This window comes from Ylistrum balloti, unplaced genomic scaffold (assembly GCF_031769215.1).
Source record: "Ylistrum balloti isolate Yb309-2 unplaced genomic scaffold, AGI_CSIRO_Ybal_v1 Utg369958, whole genome shotgun sequence".
NCBI lineage: Eukaryota > Metazoa > Mollusca > Bivalvia > Pectinida > Pectinidae > Ylistrum > Ylistrum balloti.
In genome coordinates this window covers 334,376-357,764 of record NW_026782057.1, presented here as the reverse complement: position 1 = coordinate 357,764, position 23,389 = coordinate 334,376, and the positions used below count along the sequence as shown (strand labels likewise).

The following is a 23,389-nucleotide window of genomic DNA, read 5'->3' as shown; positions in this document are numbered from 1 at the left end:
ATTTTGAACTTAAAAATTATAATTTCATGTTGGAGGTTAAAGTAACTATGATCTCAAGTTGAAAGTTAAAGTAATGTGTAGTTACAGTACAACGGCCAGTGACAATAGTTATAGTATCATCAGAATGACCATAGGACAACCCATAGTGAACTGGTGATTTGTGAATTTCAACAATCACTGGATTTTTAGCCTTTTGTCGGGGATTGTCTGCCGTCCGTCGTAAACATTTTCAACTTCTTCTCAAGTTGTACATGTCTCATTGAGCTGAAACTTACCAGAAATGATTGTGACATGATCCTGACATAAGTTTGTTAATTTTGCGTTGGTCCGAAATCCAAGATGGCTGCCATGACCGCCATCTTGAAAACACCTTTTTGACTTCTTCTCAAGTTCCACCAGTGCAATTGAGCCAAAACTTGCATGAAATGATCATGACATGGCACTGACCAAAGTTTGTTACTTCAAACACCCTCTAAATAACCAGAACACACAGGGTGATGATATTTGGCCTGTAGCATGCTGGGATGAAGGTTTACGAAGTTTGTTGAATATGAATAACCTTTACCCACTTTCAAAGTGTCTGAGTGCCCTTGATTCTTGAATCCAGGTGAAATAAGTTCAAAATTTGAAATCTTGTATTTTATGTCAGATGACCGTTAAGGCCCATGGGGCTCTTGTATTTTGATACCTCTGTTATTTTTTTTTTTTTTTTATTTTTTTTTATTGATAAGCTTATCACTCTATACATTTGTCGATATATAACAAAATTTCCAAGGCACGTAAACAGTTTACGGTAATCATATATACTACTGATTTCACTTACGGTAAAAAAAAACAATAATGACAAATCATGCAAGCATTATTGAAGGTGTGTAAAATGTATATACTATGTTGACATTGTTACTTACATAGTGCAATAATTTTTAATGAGAAATGTATGATGTAATGATGACTATAACAGATATATATTTTTGAATTCGTTTTATCTGGCTTCAGAATGCTTTAAGATACGGTAGGACGAGACAATAGTAGATATAAGAGCTGTTAGATTAGGTTTTCAGAATAAAAGTGTACGGAAATGATTAAGTACAGGTCATGGATAATTGCTTTGTTATCTGTTTGCTTTGGTTTTTCAATTGTTTCGTAATCAATATTCATATTACTAAAACTAATCTGTATAAGCAGTTCGGTGTCAATAACTATCGGATGAAGTGATCTTCAGGTATTGGCTGTAATGACAGTTGTTGTACTGTGCAAGATTATACTTCTCGTTCGAAATTTATGTCATATCCCACTTTAATGAAAAAACAGTCAAGTACACAAAACATTTGTATGTATACTCAAGTAAGATCTTTAAAATTGAGAATTCATTATATACCATGGCTATTTCTATCCCCTCCCATGAATGCATGTAAGTATTTACTTACAATATTGCCATCATCTGTGAACTGTTTATTTGTGATGTTTGTCTATGCCACTCCAAATGGCCCATATACCACTTGGCTTAGTATCATTAAGTTTATTTATGTCCTAGACATTGCTTTACCATTGACACATAGAGAATATTAGGTATGTGTATGCTTGAAAAAGCAGTGACCACAGGGAAGTTATACCAATATAAAATACCCAACCTCTCCAATATTATAACAGCTAACACTCTCATTGACATTGAAATTGTGTTTTGACTCAAAAATACATTTGATTGCTGGCTTTGAAATGCCATGTCTACTTGGTATGTGATGTGGCTCCTATTTTAAGGAAAAACAATTGGAATCCTATAATTCTATCACTTTCACACAAAAACATATACTTACCTGCCCGAAGGGCAAGTGAGCTGACACCTTGGAACAATTTCAGACAATGTTGATTTAAAAGACTTGTTCACATAATGAAAAGGCTCAGTGTGCTGATATTGGGTCTTTAGCATGATTAGATGAAGGACTTCCAAGTTGGTTCAAATGAATGACCTTGACTCACTTTACAGGTCAATTGAGTCAAATGTAGTGATATTGGACATGCAGTATGCTTGAATGAATGATATTGATTCACATTCAAGATCACGTGAGCCAAATGTAGTAATATCTTCAAACAACTCCTTTTTAATAACCAAGAGGCCCAGGGTACTGATATTGGGTATTTAGGTGTTGCGATAGAGGGTTGCAATGCTTACTCAGATGAATGAGTTTGACCTACTTTCCAAATCACAGGAGTCCAATGTGTCAAAATCTTCAAATGCTTCTTTTTAATAACCATTAGGCCTAGAGTACTGCAGTGAAGTATGTAGCTCGGTATGAGGAATGACCTTGACTAGCTTTCAAGGTCACTGGGGTCAAATATCTTCAACTCTACAAGTACTTACATAATTTAGTTTAATATGAGAATTTTGAAACAAGTCTAAGTAAGTAAAATCGAAACTGAATAGAATTTCATGAATTTAGAATGAAACGAAAACGAAATTCATTATTTGGAAAACATGACAGAAAAAAAACTTTCCAAGTCATTTTGAATTTATTAAGGTCCTATCGAATCTTTAATAAAATTGTGAAATAATCCAGATATGCATGACATCATTTTTTTATTGCAGTTTAAGCAAAAGAAGTGTCACACATGTATCAGATTTACACAATTATAAACCAGTCTTACATGAGTGATTACAAGTTATTTGGTCCTTAAATAAATAAATACCAAGTTCACAGCAGACAGTGTATCGCTACTACAAAAGTCTATAACGATCGATAAAGTAGATATATGCCTGCATTGATAGTTTTGAGATATGATTTTTTTTCTCATTAAATCAATTTTTTTCACATAATTCCTTTATTCCAAATGCGAATAGCATGTAGGATTACAAAAGGATCATATATATATATATATATATTTTTAATAATATTACATTTACAGCAAAATGGCGAATGACTTTACAACATTATCAACATACAAGAACCAATGAAAATATACAATGATTGTCAGTAGCATTAAGCTAGAAATATATCATTTGATTAAATGTTAAGAAGAGACTTTCTTTTAGAAGTAGAATAAATAACATATTTACTAAGATTTCTCAAACTCTCCACATTTTTGCAGGACAACAGCTGTATTAATTTGAAGACAGACGGACAACGGAAGTAATAGGGTTTAATATATTTGATTCTGAGCTCTGAATAAACTTTTTTTTTTTTTTTTTTTTGTAATTCTTTTATTTTTTGACAAGTTTTTACATATTACACAATATACATGAGAAACCACACAAAAACATACAACCACACTCTCACACTTGTGTGCTCTTACTTGAATATGTCTTACACATATACATGCATCATCATCATCATCATCATGCACATGTATCTACTACTTACTGCACACAAACTCACTCATCAACATTCACACCCACTTACACTCACATAGCAAACTTACTTAATGTACTTAACAAAATACTCACACACACACACACACACATACAATATCATTTACACTTATCAAAGATATTTTCTCACACATACTCACTCATGAATACATATATATATATATAAAAAGAGAGAGAATTGGGAGGGTTATAATCATTATTAAATAAAAATAGCACTAATTTTGTGGAAATTCAATAAATTTAAAGTCAGTTTGGTAAAGTCAAGGCCATGGCCATTGGGAACAGACTTGTTAGCATACATACTATAGTTCCAAAATGGGCATCCATTTTTTTACAATTATTCTCGAAATTGTTTTCTTAAGTGTTTTTGCTGGAAATGTACTTTTGAACATGGAAATGATCCTTAATCTTATTTATAAGAGCATTTAAATTAAGAGATTTTTGTAGACATCTTGACATTTACTTAAACAGAGTGTTTAATGAGAATTAAAATTTCGTTATCTACAGTGTTAGCATTAGGATGGATAATTCCAAATAAATATGTTTCTTTGTTTATCCAGAAAGGAATCAGAAGAATATCAAGAAGAGATTCAAATCTCTCCAATAGAGTCTGTACCTCTATACACTCCCATAGACAGTGAACGATAGTTTCTCTTTCCATATTACATAGTGTACATAAAGAGCTAGGTATTAAATTAATAATGAAAAGAAAGGAGTTCGAAACCAGAATGTGATGTATAATCCTTACTTGAAACCACTGTAGCTTAGAACTTTTTGTAATAGTAAACAGAATTATTAATATATTTTTCCACTTCTGATCATCAAAGTCAAACTCATCACTCCATTTTCGAATAGTAGTAGGGGTTGGAGCTGGCTTAATAATAGCATTGTAGAAGTCTTTGGCACCTTTTTGACTTTTATAAAAAAAAATTCCCATAGAAGTGGTATAAAAGGCTGAAATAGTCCTAATGGATGGAAGTCATGTTTTCTCAAGAAACACTTGACGGCTGTAATCAAGCCATCACTATTACAAAGGACAACTCCTTTGGGCTCTGGAAATACCGTTATATCTGCCTGTTTCTATACTTTATGTGTGGGACTGTAACCGATACTTACTGAGGATGGTTTTATACTTATAAGTGAGAGATTTAGTGAGGTAAAACTGCACATCATAAGGATCAACAATGTATCTATACAAACCACATTTGGAAGAATTTTCCAGAACGTCTCTCACCTCTTGAATCAAATCATCTTTTCTCACGTTGGGTTTACGAGACCACAATCTGTTTCTCACTAAATATGAACGGATTGAACCAAACATTATAAAAGCATGTTCTGTATAATTCCAATTTCACTTGGTAAACAAAATTAGGTTTATTCGAATTCAATTCGACAAGTTCCTCGTAACAAGATCTCAAAATGCTATTAAAATTATTGGTATGTACTAAGTAACTTTAACCAGTACTTTTATGTACTTAGTAACTTTGCCCAGTACTTTATAATCGATATTTTACGTTTTATTTGTAAAGGAAACTAAGTAAACAATAGAATTATTCACTTTTTCACTACAAGAACTTCCTTCACAAAATGCAAATGTACTTTTTCAATTTTGTTTGCAGGACTGGATCCCCAGATTTTACAAGCATAGTTAAGCAAAGAAGTAATAAAAGTGTCGAATAACGACAACTTTGTTTCACAGTTTAACACGAAATTTCTTAATTTTCTATTCAATAAAAAAACAAGCCTTTCTGCCTTTGGCCGCAATGTTATCTAATGCTAAGATAAAAGGGGCATTATAGTTTAACACTAGACCAAGCTAGGAAAAGTTGTCCACTGTATCAATAGGCCTACCGTGATATATGTTCATTGCTCGTTAGGAAAAATACAGGTTTTTTAGGTCATCTGGACCCGAAGGGTCCGATGACCTATAGTCATCATGCTTCGTCCGTCGCCGTGCGCCGTGCGCCGTCCGCCGTGCGCCGTCCGTAAACTTTTCATTCAAACGACTTCTTCTCAAATACTAGAAGGTCTAGGGGGCTAATACTTGGCACAGAGGATACTGGCATGGAGCTCTACCAAGTTTGTTCAAATGAATGACCTTGACCCACTTTAAAGGTCACAGGGGTCAAATATGTTAAAATCTTTAAACAACTTCTTCTCATTAACCAAAAGGCTCAGAGTGTAGATATTGGGCCTGTGACATGCTGGGATGAAGGACTACCAAGTTTGTTCAAATGAATGACCTTGACCCACTTTAAAGGTCACAGGGGTCAAATATGTTAAAATCTTTAAACAACTTCTTCTCAATAACCAAAAGGCTCAGATTGCTGATATTGTGCCTGTGGCATGCTGGGATGAAGGGCTATCAAGTTTGTTTAAATGAATGACCTTGAACAACTTTCAAGGTCACAGGGGTCAAATATGTCAAAATCTTTAAATAACTTCTTCTCAAATACTAGAAGGCCTAGGGGGCTAATACTTGGCCCATAGCATGCTGGCATGGAGCCCTACAAAGTTTGTTCAAATGAATGACCTTGGCCCACTTTCAAGGTCACAGGGGTCAAATATGTTAAAATATACAAAGGACTTCATCTCAATAAGCAAAAGTCTATGAGTGCCGATATTGGGTCTGTAGCATGCTGGGAGGAAAGGCTACCAAGTTTATTTAAATGAATGACCTTGAACAACTTTCAAGGTCACAGGGGTCAAATATGTCAAAATCTTTAAATAACTTCTTCTCAAATACTAGAAGGCCTAGGGGGCTAATACTTGGCCCATAGCATGCTGGCATGGAGCCCTACAAAGTTTGTTCAAATGAATGACCTTGGCCCACTTTCAAGGTCACAGGGGTCAAATATGTTAAAATATACAAAGGACTTCATCTCAATAAGCAAAAGTCTATGAGTGCCGATATTGGGTCTGTAGCATGCTGGGAGGAAAGGCTACCAAGTTTATTTAAATGAATGACCTCAACCCACTTTCAAGGTCACAGGGGTCAAATATGTTAAAATCTTTAAACAACTTCTTCTCATTAACCAAAAGGCTCAGAGTGTAGATATTGGGCCTGTGACATGCTGGGATGAAGGACTACCAAGTTTGTTCAAATGAATGACCTTGACCCACTTTAAAGGTCACAGGGGTCAAATATGTTAAAATCTTTAAACAACTTCTTCTCAATAACCAAAAGGCTCAGATTGCTGATATTGTGCCTGTGGCATGCTGGGATGAAGGGCTATCAAGTATGTTTAAATGAATGACCTTGAACATTTTTCAAGGTCACAGGGGTCAAATATGTCAAAATCTTTAAATAACTTCTTCTCAAATACTAGAAGGCCTAGGGGGCTAATACTTGGCCCATAGCATGCTGGCATGGAGCCCTACAAAGTTTGTTCAAATGAATGACCTTGGCCCACTTTCAAGGTCACAGGGGTCAAATATGTTAAAATATACAAAGGACTTCATCTCAATAAGCAAAAGTCTATGAGTGCCGATATTGGGTCTGTAGCATGCTGGGAGGAAAGGCTACCAAGTTTATTTAAATGAATGACCTTGAACAACTTTCAAGGTCGCAGGGGTCAAATATGTCAAAATCTTTAAATAACTTCTTCTCAAATACTAGAAGGCCTAGGGGGCTAATACTTGGCCCATAGCATGCTGGCATGGAGCCCTACAAAGTTTGTTCAAATGAATGACCTTGGCCCACTTTCAAGGTCACAGGGGTCAAATATGTTAAAATATACAAACGACTTCTTCTCAACAAGCAAAAGTCCATGAGTGCTGATATTGGGCCTGTAAGATGCTTGGAGGAGAGGCTACCAAGTTTGTTCAAATGAATGATCTCAACCCACTTTCTAGGTTTGGCTTGCTTTTTGTCAGATGACCGTTAAGGCCCATGGGCCTCTTGTTTCTCTAAATATTATTACTTTAGTTTTACCTACATTTACATTTAAATTCCAACATTCAGCGTACAAAAACAAGTGATCAAACGTCTTCAGAAAACAAGACCGCGTTGTCCGCGTACAAAATTATAAAAAGGTTTAGCAACTGTAATTGGTAATTCTGACAATTTGAATGGATACGTTCGGACTCCACATCATTGTTAAACAATGAAAATAAAATCGGAGATAAAGATTCCCCTTGTAATAATCCGATCTGGAGGGCGTACATGGGAGATAAAGTACCAATTAATTTTACACAAGATTTAACATTATCATATAGATCTATTAACATTTAGCAGTCGATCTCTAATACCTAACTTCCATAGTTTGAACCATAATTTATCATGCGATATGATGTCTAAAACCTTTTGGTTATCGACAAAAACACAATACAGTCGTTTATTACAACTTTGTAAATTTTTAATAATAAAGGTATTTAGAACAAAAATTGCATAATGTGTACCACTTCCGGTTCGGAAACCAAATTGAGCGTCCGCAATGACATTTTCTAATTCGCTCCATGACAATAAACGTCTTCCATTTGCAGGGCCGTAGCTTCCATAGAAAGAAAAAGCCCGGGCTTACACATAAAAAAAGTCCGTGCATAGAGTATGTCGGACAAAATTACAAAACTAAGGTTGAAAATAAATATCAGGGTTTGAAGTTTGTTGTTAAATAAATAAAAAAAACTGTCTCAGAAAACGATTCAAAACATCTTTGAAATCATGAAATTCATTTCCCGTCCTTTTTCTCGCCTGGGCTTACACATTTCTGCTGGGCTAGCTACGGCCCTGATTTGGAGATACGAACGCTTCGTTTTAAATGCTTACAATGCATAGCGCTTTTTTATACAGTCAAATGTTCTCTTTTACATACAGATTTAAATTTTTTAAAATTCAAACAGTGCAGACTTAAAAATCTCGTATAAACGCTTAAATTCTGCGTTTGTCAGGGGTTTTAATAAATGAGTGAGGGTGTTTTTGTTGTGTGCGTGAGTGTTATGTATATGTTTTCTACATGATTGTACGAGAGATCACTCCAATTAACTGTATGAATGACAGTATATTCATGTATGTAATTGTATACCTATGGGCCGTAAGGCCCTCGGAATAAAATTTGAATTGAAAAAAATAACACGACGACGCAAATCATGACACGAGCACTGACAGCTTGGAACTACGTTTTTCCTACAGTAAAACCAGTCAAACAAGGAATGAACATTATTAATCAAAACTTCAAGGCAATTATCAATATTTTCACTAGAATCGCATAGTTCATTTACAGAACCATTGAACAGATAGCTCAAAAGACATTTCTTTGGTATCTCTACACCAAGAAACCGTAGTTACTGTATTAGTTGCGTTATCATTATTACAACATCTTCACTTTCCAGCCTAAGTAATATTGGGCCATGGTAGGAAAATTCATTAAAAAGGCCGACTTCATAAGAGTTAACGAAGGTTCGAATCGGTGCAGAACTACCGAGCACGTAATCAATTACACTAATACCCAAAACATTGTTAAAATATGATCTTTCCATCCAAATCACCTACCGTTCGACCATTCAAAATACGCAAACTGTAGTTTTACATGATCGCAACAATCGACGACCAAATGGATCCGCATGAGAATCTTGGTACACTCTAACATTATGACACATTTCATTGCTGTAAGAAATAACATTATCGATAACCTCATGTAAGGCGTTATTTAAAACATCGTGAACAATGTAATCTGGTTCATTGCTGGTCCTTCTGTTAAGATCACCCATGACAAAAAACATGGCCTTCTTTCTTTAGAATCAGCGATATACACAATGTACAACATATTATAAGTCTACTGCATGTGATAGGTAGGATTGACAGTTCAGGAATACTAGATCTGCATTAGTGCAATAACAGGTGTCCGGAATCGAAAGTATGAAACTCATTGTGTGCAATAGAGCGTGCCAATACAAGCACATGCAATGCACGTGGTGATAGGCACTGGAGCGTAACGAATCGCCGATCGTACTCGGTTCTTACGACTGAGTTTACCTTGCTGTATATATATATATAATTTAGTGTATATATATAATATAGAATATATTTATAATATAGATATATATATAATATAGCGTGCAATCACCCATGTCAAAAACGTCCGAATTACAGACAACACAGAACTACAATTTAATTCCATGTAATACATGCAATATATAAAGACTAGTACAAACTACTGACGTTGTCCAAATGTATCCTTGGAGACAGAAATATGGGCTCCAGCATATTTTTTTCTCCAAACGAACTACTCACGTTCACCATGCCCGCCACCATCTTGAATGTTGCAGATCTACGCTAAAGTCGTAAACTCTATGAGTTGCTAGGAGTTGACTACTATGACGTCACATTTATTTTACATGGTATCATAAAAGCAATCGCAAAAAGACAGAAGTTATACTTCTGTTTTGTAGACTACCACACGATTTTCGATATTGTGAACAAATACAGGTTTTCTTTGAAATGTATCGAAGTTGAGTAAGAGGAAAGTTCTTAGATATTTTGAAGTCCTCTAATAATGGTTTATGTGTGGGATACAAGTCCCAGCTGTTTGATTTCTGTTCATAAACACAAGTCCCGAACAGAAGGCTTCATGCAGGGTGAAGGGTTTTCACTCTTTCTTTATTCTACTTGTGTAAACGACCTTGATAATGCGTTAAATAGTACGTCGCGTGAACACTTTTTCTAATAGATATTTCGCTATTGGTGTATGCTGATGACATAGTTCTTTCTCAGAGTCAGCTTCCGGTTTACAGTCTTTGAAATTATGATACATAGATTTGGCAATTGTACTTGAAGTTAATATAAAAAAAGACTAAAATCGGCAGAGAGAGTGCAAATGACAAATTTATTTTGAAAACTATGAAATAGAAATGACTGATAACTTGAATTACCTTGCTGAATTGCTGAACAATGACGTAAATGTATGTTTAATATTCCAAAAGTTCGTTACAGTCTAGCTTCAAATTTGGAATCCAAAAAAGGCGCGCACAGACTTTTCGAAGAAAAAAAGACTTGAATTTTAATAAGAGTACATATTTTCTATGCTATACTCTGAACTAGGTCGTTTGCCTCTGGATATGAACCGGAAGTACCGAATAATTAGATACTGGCTAAAGTAAGACTGATAATTGTATATTGAAGTCAGCGTATGAAGATAGGTTCGAACGTAAACACCGAAATAGTAACTGGTGGTGGCAGGTTTAAAACTTACTACTGTTAACTGGTTTGGGGGAAGTTTGGTTATATAATTAATAACGATCTTTTTTACGTTTTTTTTTTCAAACAGAGCCTTGTCGATAATTTTATTCAGTTACGGAACGAGTATGTTGAAAACTTGTCAAAAACTTTACACTTTTTATCAAAATCTAGATAATTAATTATATTCGACTTATATCTAAATTTCGATTGTGTTCTCGTCAGCTGCGTTTAGAAGGAAGTAGATATCAAACTATTCCAAGTGGACATAGGATTTCATTGTAACTAGACTATATAGTAGAAGACGAGATCTGTTTTATTTTTTTTGTCCTATGTGTACAAATTATAAAAATTGACCAAAAGCTATCATTGAAGCCGTCCGCAATCTTATAACCTCTTACAAATACTAGGAGTACTTAATGGGGAAACACTTTGTTATCTAGGCAAATGTTTTCAATAAATTTTATAACTACGTTCAACATTCAAGAATAATGTGTGTTGTTTAATCATCATGCATCTTTTTGCTATCCTCTCGTCCTTCTATTATACTCTTGTACCCTTATGTGTACTCAACTGTCCGCCGGTCCGTCTTTTTTTCTTCTCGTCTTTATTTCAATATGACATCTGGATATTTTGTATGTTATAATAACCTGATATTGTACATGTACACTTATGTAGTTAACCGTTTTACTAATGAGTTGTAAGGATTAAGTGAATTAATTAATACTATGAAAGGATTACCGATGTTGAGTAAATGCAGGTGTCATACAGGTGTGATTACGGACTGAATTGTAATTAGCACTGACATCCTTGAGCTACAGTTAATTAGGACAATGGGCGGAAATATAGAAACGGTCTACACTTATGTCAGTTGAGAACGGTTTGTTCCCCTTTCTCAAACTTTTTTCCAGATCAAAGGAATTATAGAAACATAGGAAAACAATAGAGGTCTCATTATAATCTGTTCTACTATAGTACCTTTGTAGTACAGGTAAATTAATTATCTGTATTTACCTGTTCACCAATGGGCAATACTGTGTAAGTAAAGTAATATTTAACAAGTGCATTTTCCTTATTAAAAAAAATAGTAATTGGAATTATTAGTAAAAATATAATCAAGATTTCCATTATCATATCATAAAGAAAACACGATGTATATTAATTAAAATGTTTACTTTTACTAACTAAATATTTAACAAATTTACTTATTTTTTATTAAACAATTACATGGATGTAATATACATAGACTATAGAACTAAACTATGGTAGCAATGCATGGCAGAATTAATTACATATGCAACATGATATACTAATATAACAGCACTATGATGAACATGCGAAGGCTGGAAATGAAAATATAAAATTAAATACATATACAACATTAAGGTTATGAAATATATTCACTTTTAATTGTTATCCGACATAGAATAAAAATGATTAGTGATAATTGTTGACTATTTACTCACTACTAATGTGGACACAGGTAATGTGGGAGAACACAGGTAAAAAACCAGGTAAGATATGTATGATACAGACTATAACTGCTATCATCACAAAACTGCCTGTATGTTTTTTTTAAAAAGTGGGAGAAAGGAGAACACACCATTGAGAACAGATCAATGTTGAGTTAACTGTGGCGTTCTATGTTTACTTCACTATAATGACACTTTCATGGTTTCCCAGTGTTTGTGCAAATTCTTTGTTTTGAAAAGGTGAGAGAAAAAGAGCACACCAGTTCAATACGTACTGTATTTAAGATGTTAGCATAGCGACGAAGTTTGTCACATACTGGTATACCGCTCAAGTATCACATTGTTCTGATTCAATTTACTTCAAGTAAGTAACAATTTTTTTTATCACTTGCATACATGTATGTGTACGAGGGGCGTATGCATGACCGAGTGTGCGCAGATATGTCTATGATTTGATCACGGATATAGAAATAGATCTAAATTAGTGGTTTAACGATTGATATGACGATGTTTAATTACCAGATCTAAGTTAGTGGTTTAACGATAGACATGACGATGTTTAATTACCAGGTCTAAATTAGTGGTTTAACGATAGATATGACGATGTTTAATTACCAGATCTAAGTTAGTGGTTTAACGATTGATATGTCGGTGGTTTAACGATAGACATGACGATGTTTAATTACCAGGTCTAAATTAGTGGTTTAACGATAGATATGACGATGTTTAATTACCAGATCTAAGTTAGTGGTTTAACAATTGATATGTCGATGTTTAATTACCAGATCTAAGTTAGTGGTTTAACGATTGATATGTCGATGGTTTAACGATTGATATGCCGATGGTTTAACGATTGATAGGTCGATGGTTTAACGATTGATATGTCGATGTTTAATTACCAGTATTACATTTCGTTTCTATTTACATATATATTATTGTTTGAATAATTTGTGATCACTCACGGAGGGACATAAGAACGTCTATTAGTGTCATTTGAAAAAAAGTAGTTAAAAAGAGTTAGTTATCTCGTTAAAACGCGTGCGATATCTCGTTCGTAACCTTGTATTTCGTTCTAACGTTAATTGTCTTGTTTAAACGCGATCATTATTTCATGTAACAAGATACCCGTCTGTGTGTGTGTGGTTCTTTTTTAATTTTTATTTTCGTCTGTTTTTAGGGCTATTGTTTCGTTACATTTCTTATTATTATTCTTCTTCCGAATTTGTAGGTAACGGTAAGTGATAGGCACACAACCTATATAGTATGCCATGTAAGTACATATGAACTTGTTAATGCCGCATTTTTAAGTAGGTCAAAAATCCTATATGGCCGCCATGACCCAGTTACCAGAAATTCTGAAAACATCAATAACTCGATAACTGGTTTTTTTTTTCGTTTTTCCACAGTTCAATGCAGAATGTAAATCCGATCATTTTAGCGTCTACATTTTTTACGTTTTGCGTCATTTTTATAAATTCCGGTAGTTCAATGTAAAGTGCAGACAAAAAGTTTGATCTAAAATTACTCCAAGATCCTATGATGAAATTTAGTTTTATGGTTATTGAATAGGTTTGGTAACGTGCCCTCTAAATTCTGACATGATTTTCAACTTCGTATAAAAAAAGGCCGCCGCGATGCCATTTTGAATTTGGCCCTCAATAATGACATAACATTTTAAAATCATCTTTGGATATGTTAGGCAGAATTGAAAATAAATGGCACTTTTTATAGGACATTTTTGTGCAAAGTTCAAAAGTGCACTTTAGGGTACCAAACTTCCGGAAACTTCATCTCAAGTTTGGAAAGGTCAATACGTTCGATATTTCACACACATAATGTTAAGGTTAATTGTTAATATGAATGACCTCGACCTACTTTCAAGGTCGCAAGGGTCAATTATATTAATATCATTAAATGACGTTTTCTTACCTTTTAAGAGTAAAATAGTTACATGTTTTGACTAACAACCTCCTGTAGAGACTTGCATTTGACTGGATTAATCGAAAACTTCCACAAAAGGCCAACTTCCGGTTTTCCATAGGGGTCAAAGTTCAAAATGTAGGGTATTTCAAAAATATTTTATATTGTTAATGCATACATTTAACACACACATACAACATTACAAATGAATGCAATAACAATTGGGATCAAACAACAGGCTAAGCCTGTATAAGTTTTGCCCCATAAGATAACCGGTATTATTATATGTTTTATAATATGGATTGATTAAAGTAGGTAATAGTTTTGAGGTATAATAATTACATGTATTAAGGAAGAGAGGAGGAAAAGCACTCACACACACAGCTGTATTGCCCACACATACCATAACACACAATCAAAAAAATAAATAAATAAATAAAGAATAATTATAATAATATAGACATTAGAACTTGCCTATGAGTATAAAACTACTTAAATTTTATAAATTTGAAAAACTTTTTGACTTTTTTAAGTATGAGCTGGTGTGGAAAAGTACTTCACGATTTAGTTCATCCGATATCCCAATGTTGCCAAATAGTAAAACATTAAGGTTAACAAATCCTAGTAAATTATATACAGAGTAAATGTGATGTCTAATATTCGAGTAAAGAGGACATTGAAAGAAAAAAACGAGCAGCATCTTCAAGATTAGCACCACACCTACAGGAACCATCTTCAATCAAATGATCTATGTAGGGTACAAATATTACGAAACGCCTTCTCAAGTTTGAAAGGACCTAGATACTTGATATCTGATATCGATGAAGGTAATATCATTGTCTATTATTGTTGTTAATACGAATGACCTTGACCTATTTTCAAGGTAACGAGTGTTAATTGTATTTATATTAGTAACTGACGCGTTCTAACTAGAGGAAAACAATACATAGTTTGGTCAACAACATTCTGTGGAGACTTGCATCTGATTGGTATATGCAAAACTTCCACAAAAGTGTAACTTACGATTTTCCTTAGGGGCAAAGTTCAAAAGTGCAATTTAGGGTCCAAAACTACCAGAAACTTCTTCTTCTCAAGTTTGGAAAGGCCTAGAGGTTCGATAATTCACACATATACTGTAAAGTATTTGTCTGTTAAGTTTGTTAATATGAATAACCTTGACCCACTTTCAAAGTCACAGGCATCAATCATGTAAAAAATTCCTAAGAATTTAAATTTGTGTTTTTAGAGGCAAAAAATTGTAAAATTGATTTACCTCCCGTATTCTTGTTGACACCTACTTTTGATAACAATGAATAATGTTTTCCAAAAACTTCTGTTTTTTTCTGTACAGTTCAAAATTAACGTTATACAGAATTATTTTGGAAGACAGTACATTCAGTACTTTGATCTCTTACTATTGATGATTACTTTTGTTTTTTCATTTCATACAGTGTCAATGTATTGCAGGCATTGCCTTTAATTACAGTCCAAAACAATTTATAGTTTTATTTGTTTCTATAAGTTTTTCAATATACCACTTATACAGGAAGTTAGGAATGTGTTGTGAGCTATAGCAAAATTAATCATTTCTCCCTCTGCACAATTGCTGTTATACGTTGTAGTTATCTCCCTTGATTACTGTTATTTTATAATAAAATAAATATAAGCATTGTTAGACCCACAGTCGACATAAGGCGCTAGGAATACTGATATCACAGACAATAAAGGTGAAGTTTTTATCATAAATGATCGATTTTACACGTATCTGAATGACACTATCGACATACACCATCGACAGTACAAAGTATTACTAGAACGAGAAAAAAATTATCCCAAATCAGACATGTGTATAATTTTAGCAAACAATTCTTTTCATAAAATTTTCAGTCAATGAATGATCAAAAGAAAATTGAACAGTTTAATGGTCCCAATGGTTGTGTTAGACAAGGATTCATACCGGATTCAACTGGGTACGATCTATATCATTACAAAAAACATCGAGGAAATTTGCTGTTGGGCTAACTGCGGTTTCGAATTAAACGATAGAAAAGCATTGGTCAGTTAGAAAATGTCCATTTCTCCCAGGGCATTGGTGTCTAGTTTACAATGTAATTCAATTTGGTGTAATTATAGTCAAATGAAGAGTTTTCTTATTTCAGTGAAATGGTATTACACATAGTTAAAGAAGAAACGAAGCGAGAACAACAATGGCGCTGTTTAGCCTTGTTCCTATTGATGACGTCATTTGCATTCCTGGCAATGATCGTGTACATGACGCTGGAGACCACGGAATCCGAACATGCACCCCAACCGTTATATGAACAGCATGGTACTGTCTACCTTGGCGAGCCGTCTGAGCCGTCTGTGTTTCATGACTTGACAGCCACTGAGATCCGTGGCCTTTTGTCTTACTTGACACAAGAGGGATCCCTCAACATTACCAGACCTCCCTTCAACACAGTACACACCAACTACCGCTACCTAGCCGAGCTGTACCTACCTAACAAAGACGATGTGTTAAGACATTTAGATGGCGATGGAAAACAGCCGTCTAGGGAGGCAGTTGTAACTATATTTCGAGGTGCAGAAAACCCACCTGACGTCATCGAAAGAATTGTTGGGCCTCTTCCAAATCCTACGTACATGAAACCAGTTCCTGGGCGACCATCATCAATTCCTTTCATGCTACGACCTATGAGCGAACTAGAATACACAAAGTCTGTTGAATATGCGCAGGATCTACTTGACACAAATCTTTCCGCTTACTTACGTGCGATTTACGGCGGGACCTTCAAAGATTGTGGCTCCGAATGTCTCATTCTGTTCTACGTGTCCTTCATGTCACCCTCTGTCAGCGGCGAGCAAAGTCGGAAATTTTGGTTGTGGTTGAGTCGGAACAAAGAAAACTATTTGTTAAACAATTTAGATTTTGCTGTTTTGATCAATAACGAAAACTCTGACTTCACTATTGAAAACCTTTGGTTCAGGGGTATAACTTATGACGGGATAGAGGACTTCAAATCTCGCGTTTTACTGAACAGGACGGCATTACCATGGCCTGACCCAGATCATGACGACTCGTTTTCGAAGGCAGAAAGACGCGGGAGACCGTTCTGGAAGGAGCCTCGCCAAAACCCTACACAGGTTGAACCAGACGGAAAGCGATACAGTGTACATTATAATCACGTGACTTATATGCGATGGAGATTCGACTTCCGAATGTCTAGTGCGCATGGACCACAACTCTACGATATCCGATACGATGGTCAACGAATTATATATGAGATTGGCTTACAGGAGTTATGTGTGCTCTATTCAGCTAACAACCCAGCTCAAATGTTTGCTGACTTTTTCGATTCTTTTGATCTCATTGGCCCGAAGGCTAGTCCTCTCGTGCCTGGGGTAGATTGTCCGTTTCACGCGACATTTATCGATGCTTCTTTCCTCACAGAGACATTCAATGAGCAGTTCACCACGCGAAATGTGTTCTGCATATTTGAACTGAATACAGGCGACCCGCATCGCCGACATTTTAATTACGAACCTCTTAGCCAGACCTCTTACGAAGGAATGGAGAGCATTATTCTCGTATTTAGGACCATCCTCACTGTCATGAATTACGATTACGTAATTGATTTCCGCTTTTTCCAAAATGGTGCTTTCCAAGTACGTGTTCTTTCTACAGGTTTTATTTCAACTAGTTATTACAGACCGGAAGAGAACCCGTATGGATATCGCCTACACGACTTTATTACCGGAAATCTTCACCATCACCTGATACATTTCAAAGTCGATCTTGATGTTATGGGTACGAGTAATCGCTTCGCAACTCTTGATATTGAACCAGACACTGTAGACAATACTTGGGGTAAGGTCGGTGGACAAAAATATCATCAAACCAAATTCAGTCATAACGTGAAACCAGATGAAATGAGCGCTGCCTACAAGTTTGATTTTAATTCACCAAAATATCTTACGTTTTATAATAATAGATCAACAAATAAATATGGCGTACACAGATCGTATCGTGTGTTACCACGAGGAATGACAAAGTCATTGCTGGCGGAAGGATATGATAATGAACCTTCTATGTCTTGGTCGCGATATCAGATGGCGGTGACACGGCGGAAGGAAACGGAGACATTCAGCAGCTCGCAGTATGCTTCTCTGGACGCTTCAAACCCAGTTGTAAGGTTCCAAGACTTTCTAGACGACAACGAATCCATATTGGACGAGGTTAGTACTTTTGTTATCTATTTATTCATGTCAAATCTGTAACATAAAACTGTCTTATAACTAAAAGTAGAATTTCTTTGCGGACATACCAGATAGTATAGAATGATACACCCGAAAACAACGCTATCCCTTGTCGCTCGTTTTTATTTTTAGATAGGTTAGTGTTGTACATTTACACCGCGGGCTTCCTTCCCTGATCCCTTACAACAACTGCTTTTATCATTTAATAAAGAATGAGTGATGGGATATCAATAATTCGATCTTGTTTATCAATTAGGTATAAAAAATCAACATGCAAGCTTTGTCGACTCTTACCGTGTAGATATATCATAAATCCATTGATCAATATATTGTTCGTGTATTTCCATGTTATTTAAGGAATATATCATACAAGCTTTTAAAGTAAATGTTTCTTTAGAGAATACCTGGTACTGCGATCACATTTTTTCCCAAAAATGACATAAAATGTTATGTCTCGTAGATCTCGTGAACAAATAATTTCATTATTATTATATTTGATATTGAAGCAGATATCTGCGTTCTTTACACTTCTAGAAAGGAGAGTATCTAATCTTAATTTCTCTGCATCCTCAGGATCTTGTGGCGTGGCTGACACTAGGAATGCATCACATTCCCCACACCGAGGACCTTCCGGTCACACCAACTCCAGGAATGGATGTAGGATTCCTCCTCCTTCCTTTCAATTATTTCGCAGAAGACGCCACCATAGCTTCGAGAAACGCTATCAGGATTGAGCCAAGAAACAGAAAAAATCTTAAGGACGGTCTCAGAGTAGAGCGGTATGGTGTGAAGCATGACATCCAATGTGGTTCCACAGATAACTCGTTCTGGCAAGATATCGAAAATGACCCCTCGATTCTTTTTGACAGCGAGGAAGAGTGATGAAGTTGCTTAAAAAAAAGAAGAAAATTGATACTTGCCAGAGTCTAATGGTTTATTCATTCAGAAATAATCGAACATACAGAGATAAAGACTTAAGATTCGAACGATTTTAAAAAGTTATTGAAAAGTCTCTGTTCTAAATACGATGACTTGGGTAAAGTGTTAACGTTTCAAACGTCACTCAAATCATCCTTAATATTTGATAAATGTTGTAAGTATATTTACAATAGCAGATGACATTCTAACCATTCACACATCAAACAAATGACTAAAAATTAACCAAAAAAATGTCGTGATGTTCGTTCGTGCACCCCTGTCGTCCACGAAGCTTACTCTTCCGAGATATATGGTCTTTGTACTTTTTCAGGAGCCTCCGTGCAAATCTTTCTTGTTCATATTTTGCCCCAGTTTTATTGAATTTGAGTTTGATTATATTGATGTGTTGGTATTGTCTTGTTCTGTTCTTTTTTACGCACACATACAATTGTCATACGAACGAACTTTTCATTTCATAAACGATCGATGGCAAAGCTAATGCTAATACCTGAACGGTGCAGACAGTGACGATGTTTACAACAAAATATGTGTGTATGTAGACAATTTTACATTTATATGTTCATAACCTAAACAGGAAATATTGTTAACTATATACTGTCCTCCTGTGTAGAGCTGATGTATATAAACAGAAGTTTTAGGAAAGACGTGGCATTTAAGGGATTAATTTGACAAAACGACCAGATACACCTCTGCATAGCCCAATAAATCCTTCTTATTAACATTCTTTCTACATATTGCTGATTGACTGCTCTTGAATTTGTTTTCTGGAGAAAAAAAAACCTGTTAGCAATGTGAAAGATTAACTACACATTTGAGTTTATTACAACTGTATGTATATACCAAGTAAATTTCGTAGTTGTCACTCTGGAACACGGATATTGCATACATACATATGTAGCTAGGTAACTATTATTACGTATGAACGTATAATATACGCACACACAAAATATACCCAAAGCATTATATTGTATGACACTACATTGTATTTCAGTTTTCTCGATTTCATCCGGATTGATGTCTTTGTAAACTAGCTCTCGGATGGTGACAGATGTACATTATAGCCTAAAGCACCAGGGCCGCCGTCCGATTTAACTTAATCTCACCTGTGCTGTAAAGTCCATAATGTGTATTGACTAACCCAGCTGACAAGATGGTGGATATCAAAGTTGTGAAGATCCTGGTGATATTTCTACTGTTTGTGTTTACATTGGCTCTCGGACTGTTACCGTTACTGATTATTCGTTGCATAAAGACACAAAGTGCACGAGGAGTTAGTTTCCACAAACAGATTTGTTACAAACGGACGTTAAGTATACTGAGTTGTTTCCCAGCTGGTGTTTTCTTAGCCACATGTCTGTTGGAGCTTCTCCCCGGTGTCAGGAGAGATCTGGAAATGGCACTGGATGCTCTAAAATTGAAAACGGAATTTCCTGTTGCGGAGTTTTCTATGGTATTGGGGTTCTTTACTGTACTAACAATTGAACAAACAGTTCTCATTCTAAAGGAAAGAAAATCAGAGCGTATTCAAATGAATCATCGCCATTACGATGACAGCAAGACACCACTTTTGAATAATGAAACCACAGACATTCATGTCGAAAACAGCGGATTCAATAAGTCCGTCGTAACTAACCATGCAACCTCCGACACAAGTGACGAGCTCAACCGAGTTTCTAGGTCTCAAGCTTTGGACGGAGAAAAGAGCAACGATAGTCATAAAATTTATCTTCATCAACATTCCAGTCTCAGACCTGTGCTTTTGTTGCTTGCAATATCAATCCACTCATTGTTTGAAGGACTAGCAGTTGGTCTTCAAAAGAAAACAGAATCTGTTCTGGATATATTCACAGCCCTTCTACTACATAAAGGAATTCTCAGCTTCAGTTTGGGCATGAGTCTGGTTCAGAGTAAACTTTCTAAGCCTGCAATAATAAGATCTTTATTCATATTTGGATTATCTGCTCCAGTTGGAATTGGGATTGGAATCGGTATAATAGATCTGTGGGATTCAGAAGTTTCAACATTTGTGCAAGGCATTCTCCAGGGTATAGCCTGTGGAACATTTCTTTATATAACATTCTTTGAAGTTCTTCCTCGTGAATTCAGTTCGTGTGACATAAGATTAGTGAAAGTGATCTTTTTAATGGTAGGATTTTTTATAGTGACAGTAATAATGTTTCTGGAACTCGGGTATGGTTAAAACGTACCCATTAAGTGTAGGTACTGCAAATTTCGGAGCGTTACAACACTTAAACTCCACTTTTGCACATAATTTTTTTTTTTGTTTTTTTGTTATTAATATATTTTTGAACAATGTATGATTTTGCCTTTGTTTTTTATAACTTGTCATATCACCAATATTTAGGTTATTAGATGAGGCAGAAATGTACCTAAATCAATTCAAATGGATATATTCCTCTGAAAATTTATGTAATATCAGACAAAAGCAATTGATAGGAAATCACTAATATTGCATTATGAATAAACATATAACTAAATGAACAAAATTTTTTTAAAGAAATTTATCAATATCTATTTCACATATAGCATTCTACTTTCACGTGCCGTGCAATATTTCACATGCAGTGATAGGTTGAGTTTACCAACCTACGGTAAGAAAAAACATCGACCGGTGTTGAAGTCCGAGTTTGATTTAATTTTTACTTTGATAACCAAATCGAGGGTAATATGAAAACATGTCTGCTATTTTCACCGATGTTTTTCCATGTAGTATGAAATCAACGCTGCTGTCTATTTTAAAGAACAGACTTCAAAGATACTTTGTTCATCTTTTTTTGAAGACCGGTCTCTTAACTCAACTTATAATAGATGACGACCAAACATACGAAAAACATATTTGTGAACAGGTTAACAAAGCAAATCATATCATTGGAGTATTGTGGAAAATAATGGAATCCATAAATGTACGTAGTTTTAAACTGTTAACCACAGACACATTTCATATTGGATACTCTCATTTAGAAAAAAAAATGTAGCAACAATTGAGAATGTTCAACGTCAAGCAACGAAACAAGTACCCGGACTTTGTAATCTATCGTATACGGGGCATCTACAACGTCTAAGATTACCAACATTAACATATAGAATATTACGTGTAAACATGGTAGAGGGTTAGGTCATTTCCGGGAAATGTGCTGCAAGAAGTCGCAAACCTGTCTTCCCTAAAGGAAGGGTTAAAACCTCGTGGGCATATAAATGGTTCACGAAGAGAAACGTTAATGCGAGAAAAGTTTTTAAAAAAAATTGAGCATGAACTGGAGGAACATTGGGAATTTTTTTTTTTTTTTTTTTACAAATTTTCGATGTTATGAACTGACAATAAAAGATTATTAATTATCATACTATATATACTTATCATTGTAAGAATAAATCTCCAGTCGATCAGATAGTGGTAAAGATATCATTATGTGATAGCATATTAAATGATACTATCAATTCCCTTGGTACAACACTATGTATATATACGTCAACTACATTCCACATCAACTCTCAAACCATCCATGAAATGATGAAAGCGATAGCCAAACACCAGAGTCAATCGGCTGATAAACACGGCTACTAACCAAGTAAACTTTACTATGATATGTTTGTGATTTTTGATGAAGTCACTAGCATCGTGATTATTTCGTGTCAATATTTGCCAACTGATAAAATGATGTATCTATATTGTATAATTTGTTATTCTTAAACTATATTCGAAACTCACATCGTGTCTTCGTCATTCATATTGTAGACATTTAAAATCAGGATATCAAAATATGCTACATGAGTTACAATGATACAATATGGATAAACAAAATACAAAAAAGATATAATGTGGATTGTAAATATCTAATTACACAAAAAGAATATCGCAATATATAATGTGTTATAATATGAACTACAAACATATAATAAAAATATCGACATATTTAAATACGAATGAAAGTATATACTCTGACACGCCATATTTGAAAGTAACATTTTTTGTTACCTGTTTCCTTTTAAGAATTCTACAGTTAAAAATAACAATTTTTGATAAAGCATTTCTGCTTGGATGAGCGAAAGCAGTGGCCTAGTATTGATGCAATGTATACCGTAGGCGACTAGCTAATGTACCGTGGATAGGTTCAGACTTGTTTACCTAGATTAACTCTGTCCCATCAGATACAAGCCGTGCTCAACTTGCTCGTCTTTAATGGGACGGGACAGTCGTGAGGACTCTGTACCAGACTGTACCTGCATGATATTTGAAACACTGTA

The 23,389-nt window shown here is 35.0% G+C and overlaps 2 protein-coding genes across 2 annotated transcripts; both read left to right on the top strand.

The window, feature by feature from the left end:
• Positions 1 to 16,093: 16,093 nt before the first annotated feature.
• On the top strand, positions 16,094 to 19,069 carry LOC132547507 (putative amine oxidase [copper-containing]). The gene is made up of 2 exons (XM_060211263.1): positions 16,094 to 18,166; positions 18,761 to 19,069. The coding sequence occupies exons 1-2, from the start codon at positions 16,094 to 16,096 to the stop codon at positions 19,067 to 19,069; spliced, it is 2,382 nt and encodes a 793-aa protein (XP_060067246.1).
• A 1,179-nt stretch (positions 19,070 to 20,248) lies between these two features.
• On the top strand, positions 20,249 to 21,326 carry LOC132547529 (zinc transporter ZIP1-like). The gene has a single exon (XM_060211290.1). The coding sequence runs from the start codon at positions 20,277 to 20,279 to the stop codon at positions 21,324 to 21,326; it is 1,050 nt and encodes a 349-aa protein (XP_060067273.1). The 5' UTR covers positions 20,249 to 20,276.
• The last annotated feature ends 2,063 nt before the right edge of the window (positions 21,327 to 23,389 follow it).

What these genes read in the sequence shown, in the direction of transcription:
- LOC132547507 (XM_060211263.1), top strand. Translation starts at nt 16,094, where the DNA reads ATGGTATTACACATAGTTAAAGAAGAAACGAAGCGAGAACAACAATGG. An exon ending in ACGAATCCATATTGGACGAG is followed by an intron (nt 18,167 to 18,760) that starts GTTAGTACTTTT and finishes CTGCATCCTCAG; the next exon opens with GATCTTGTGGCGTGGCTGAC.
- LOC132547529 (XM_060211290.1), top strand. Translation starts at nt 20,277, where the DNA reads ATGGTGGATATCAAAGTTGTGAAGATCCTGGTGATATTTCTACTGTTT.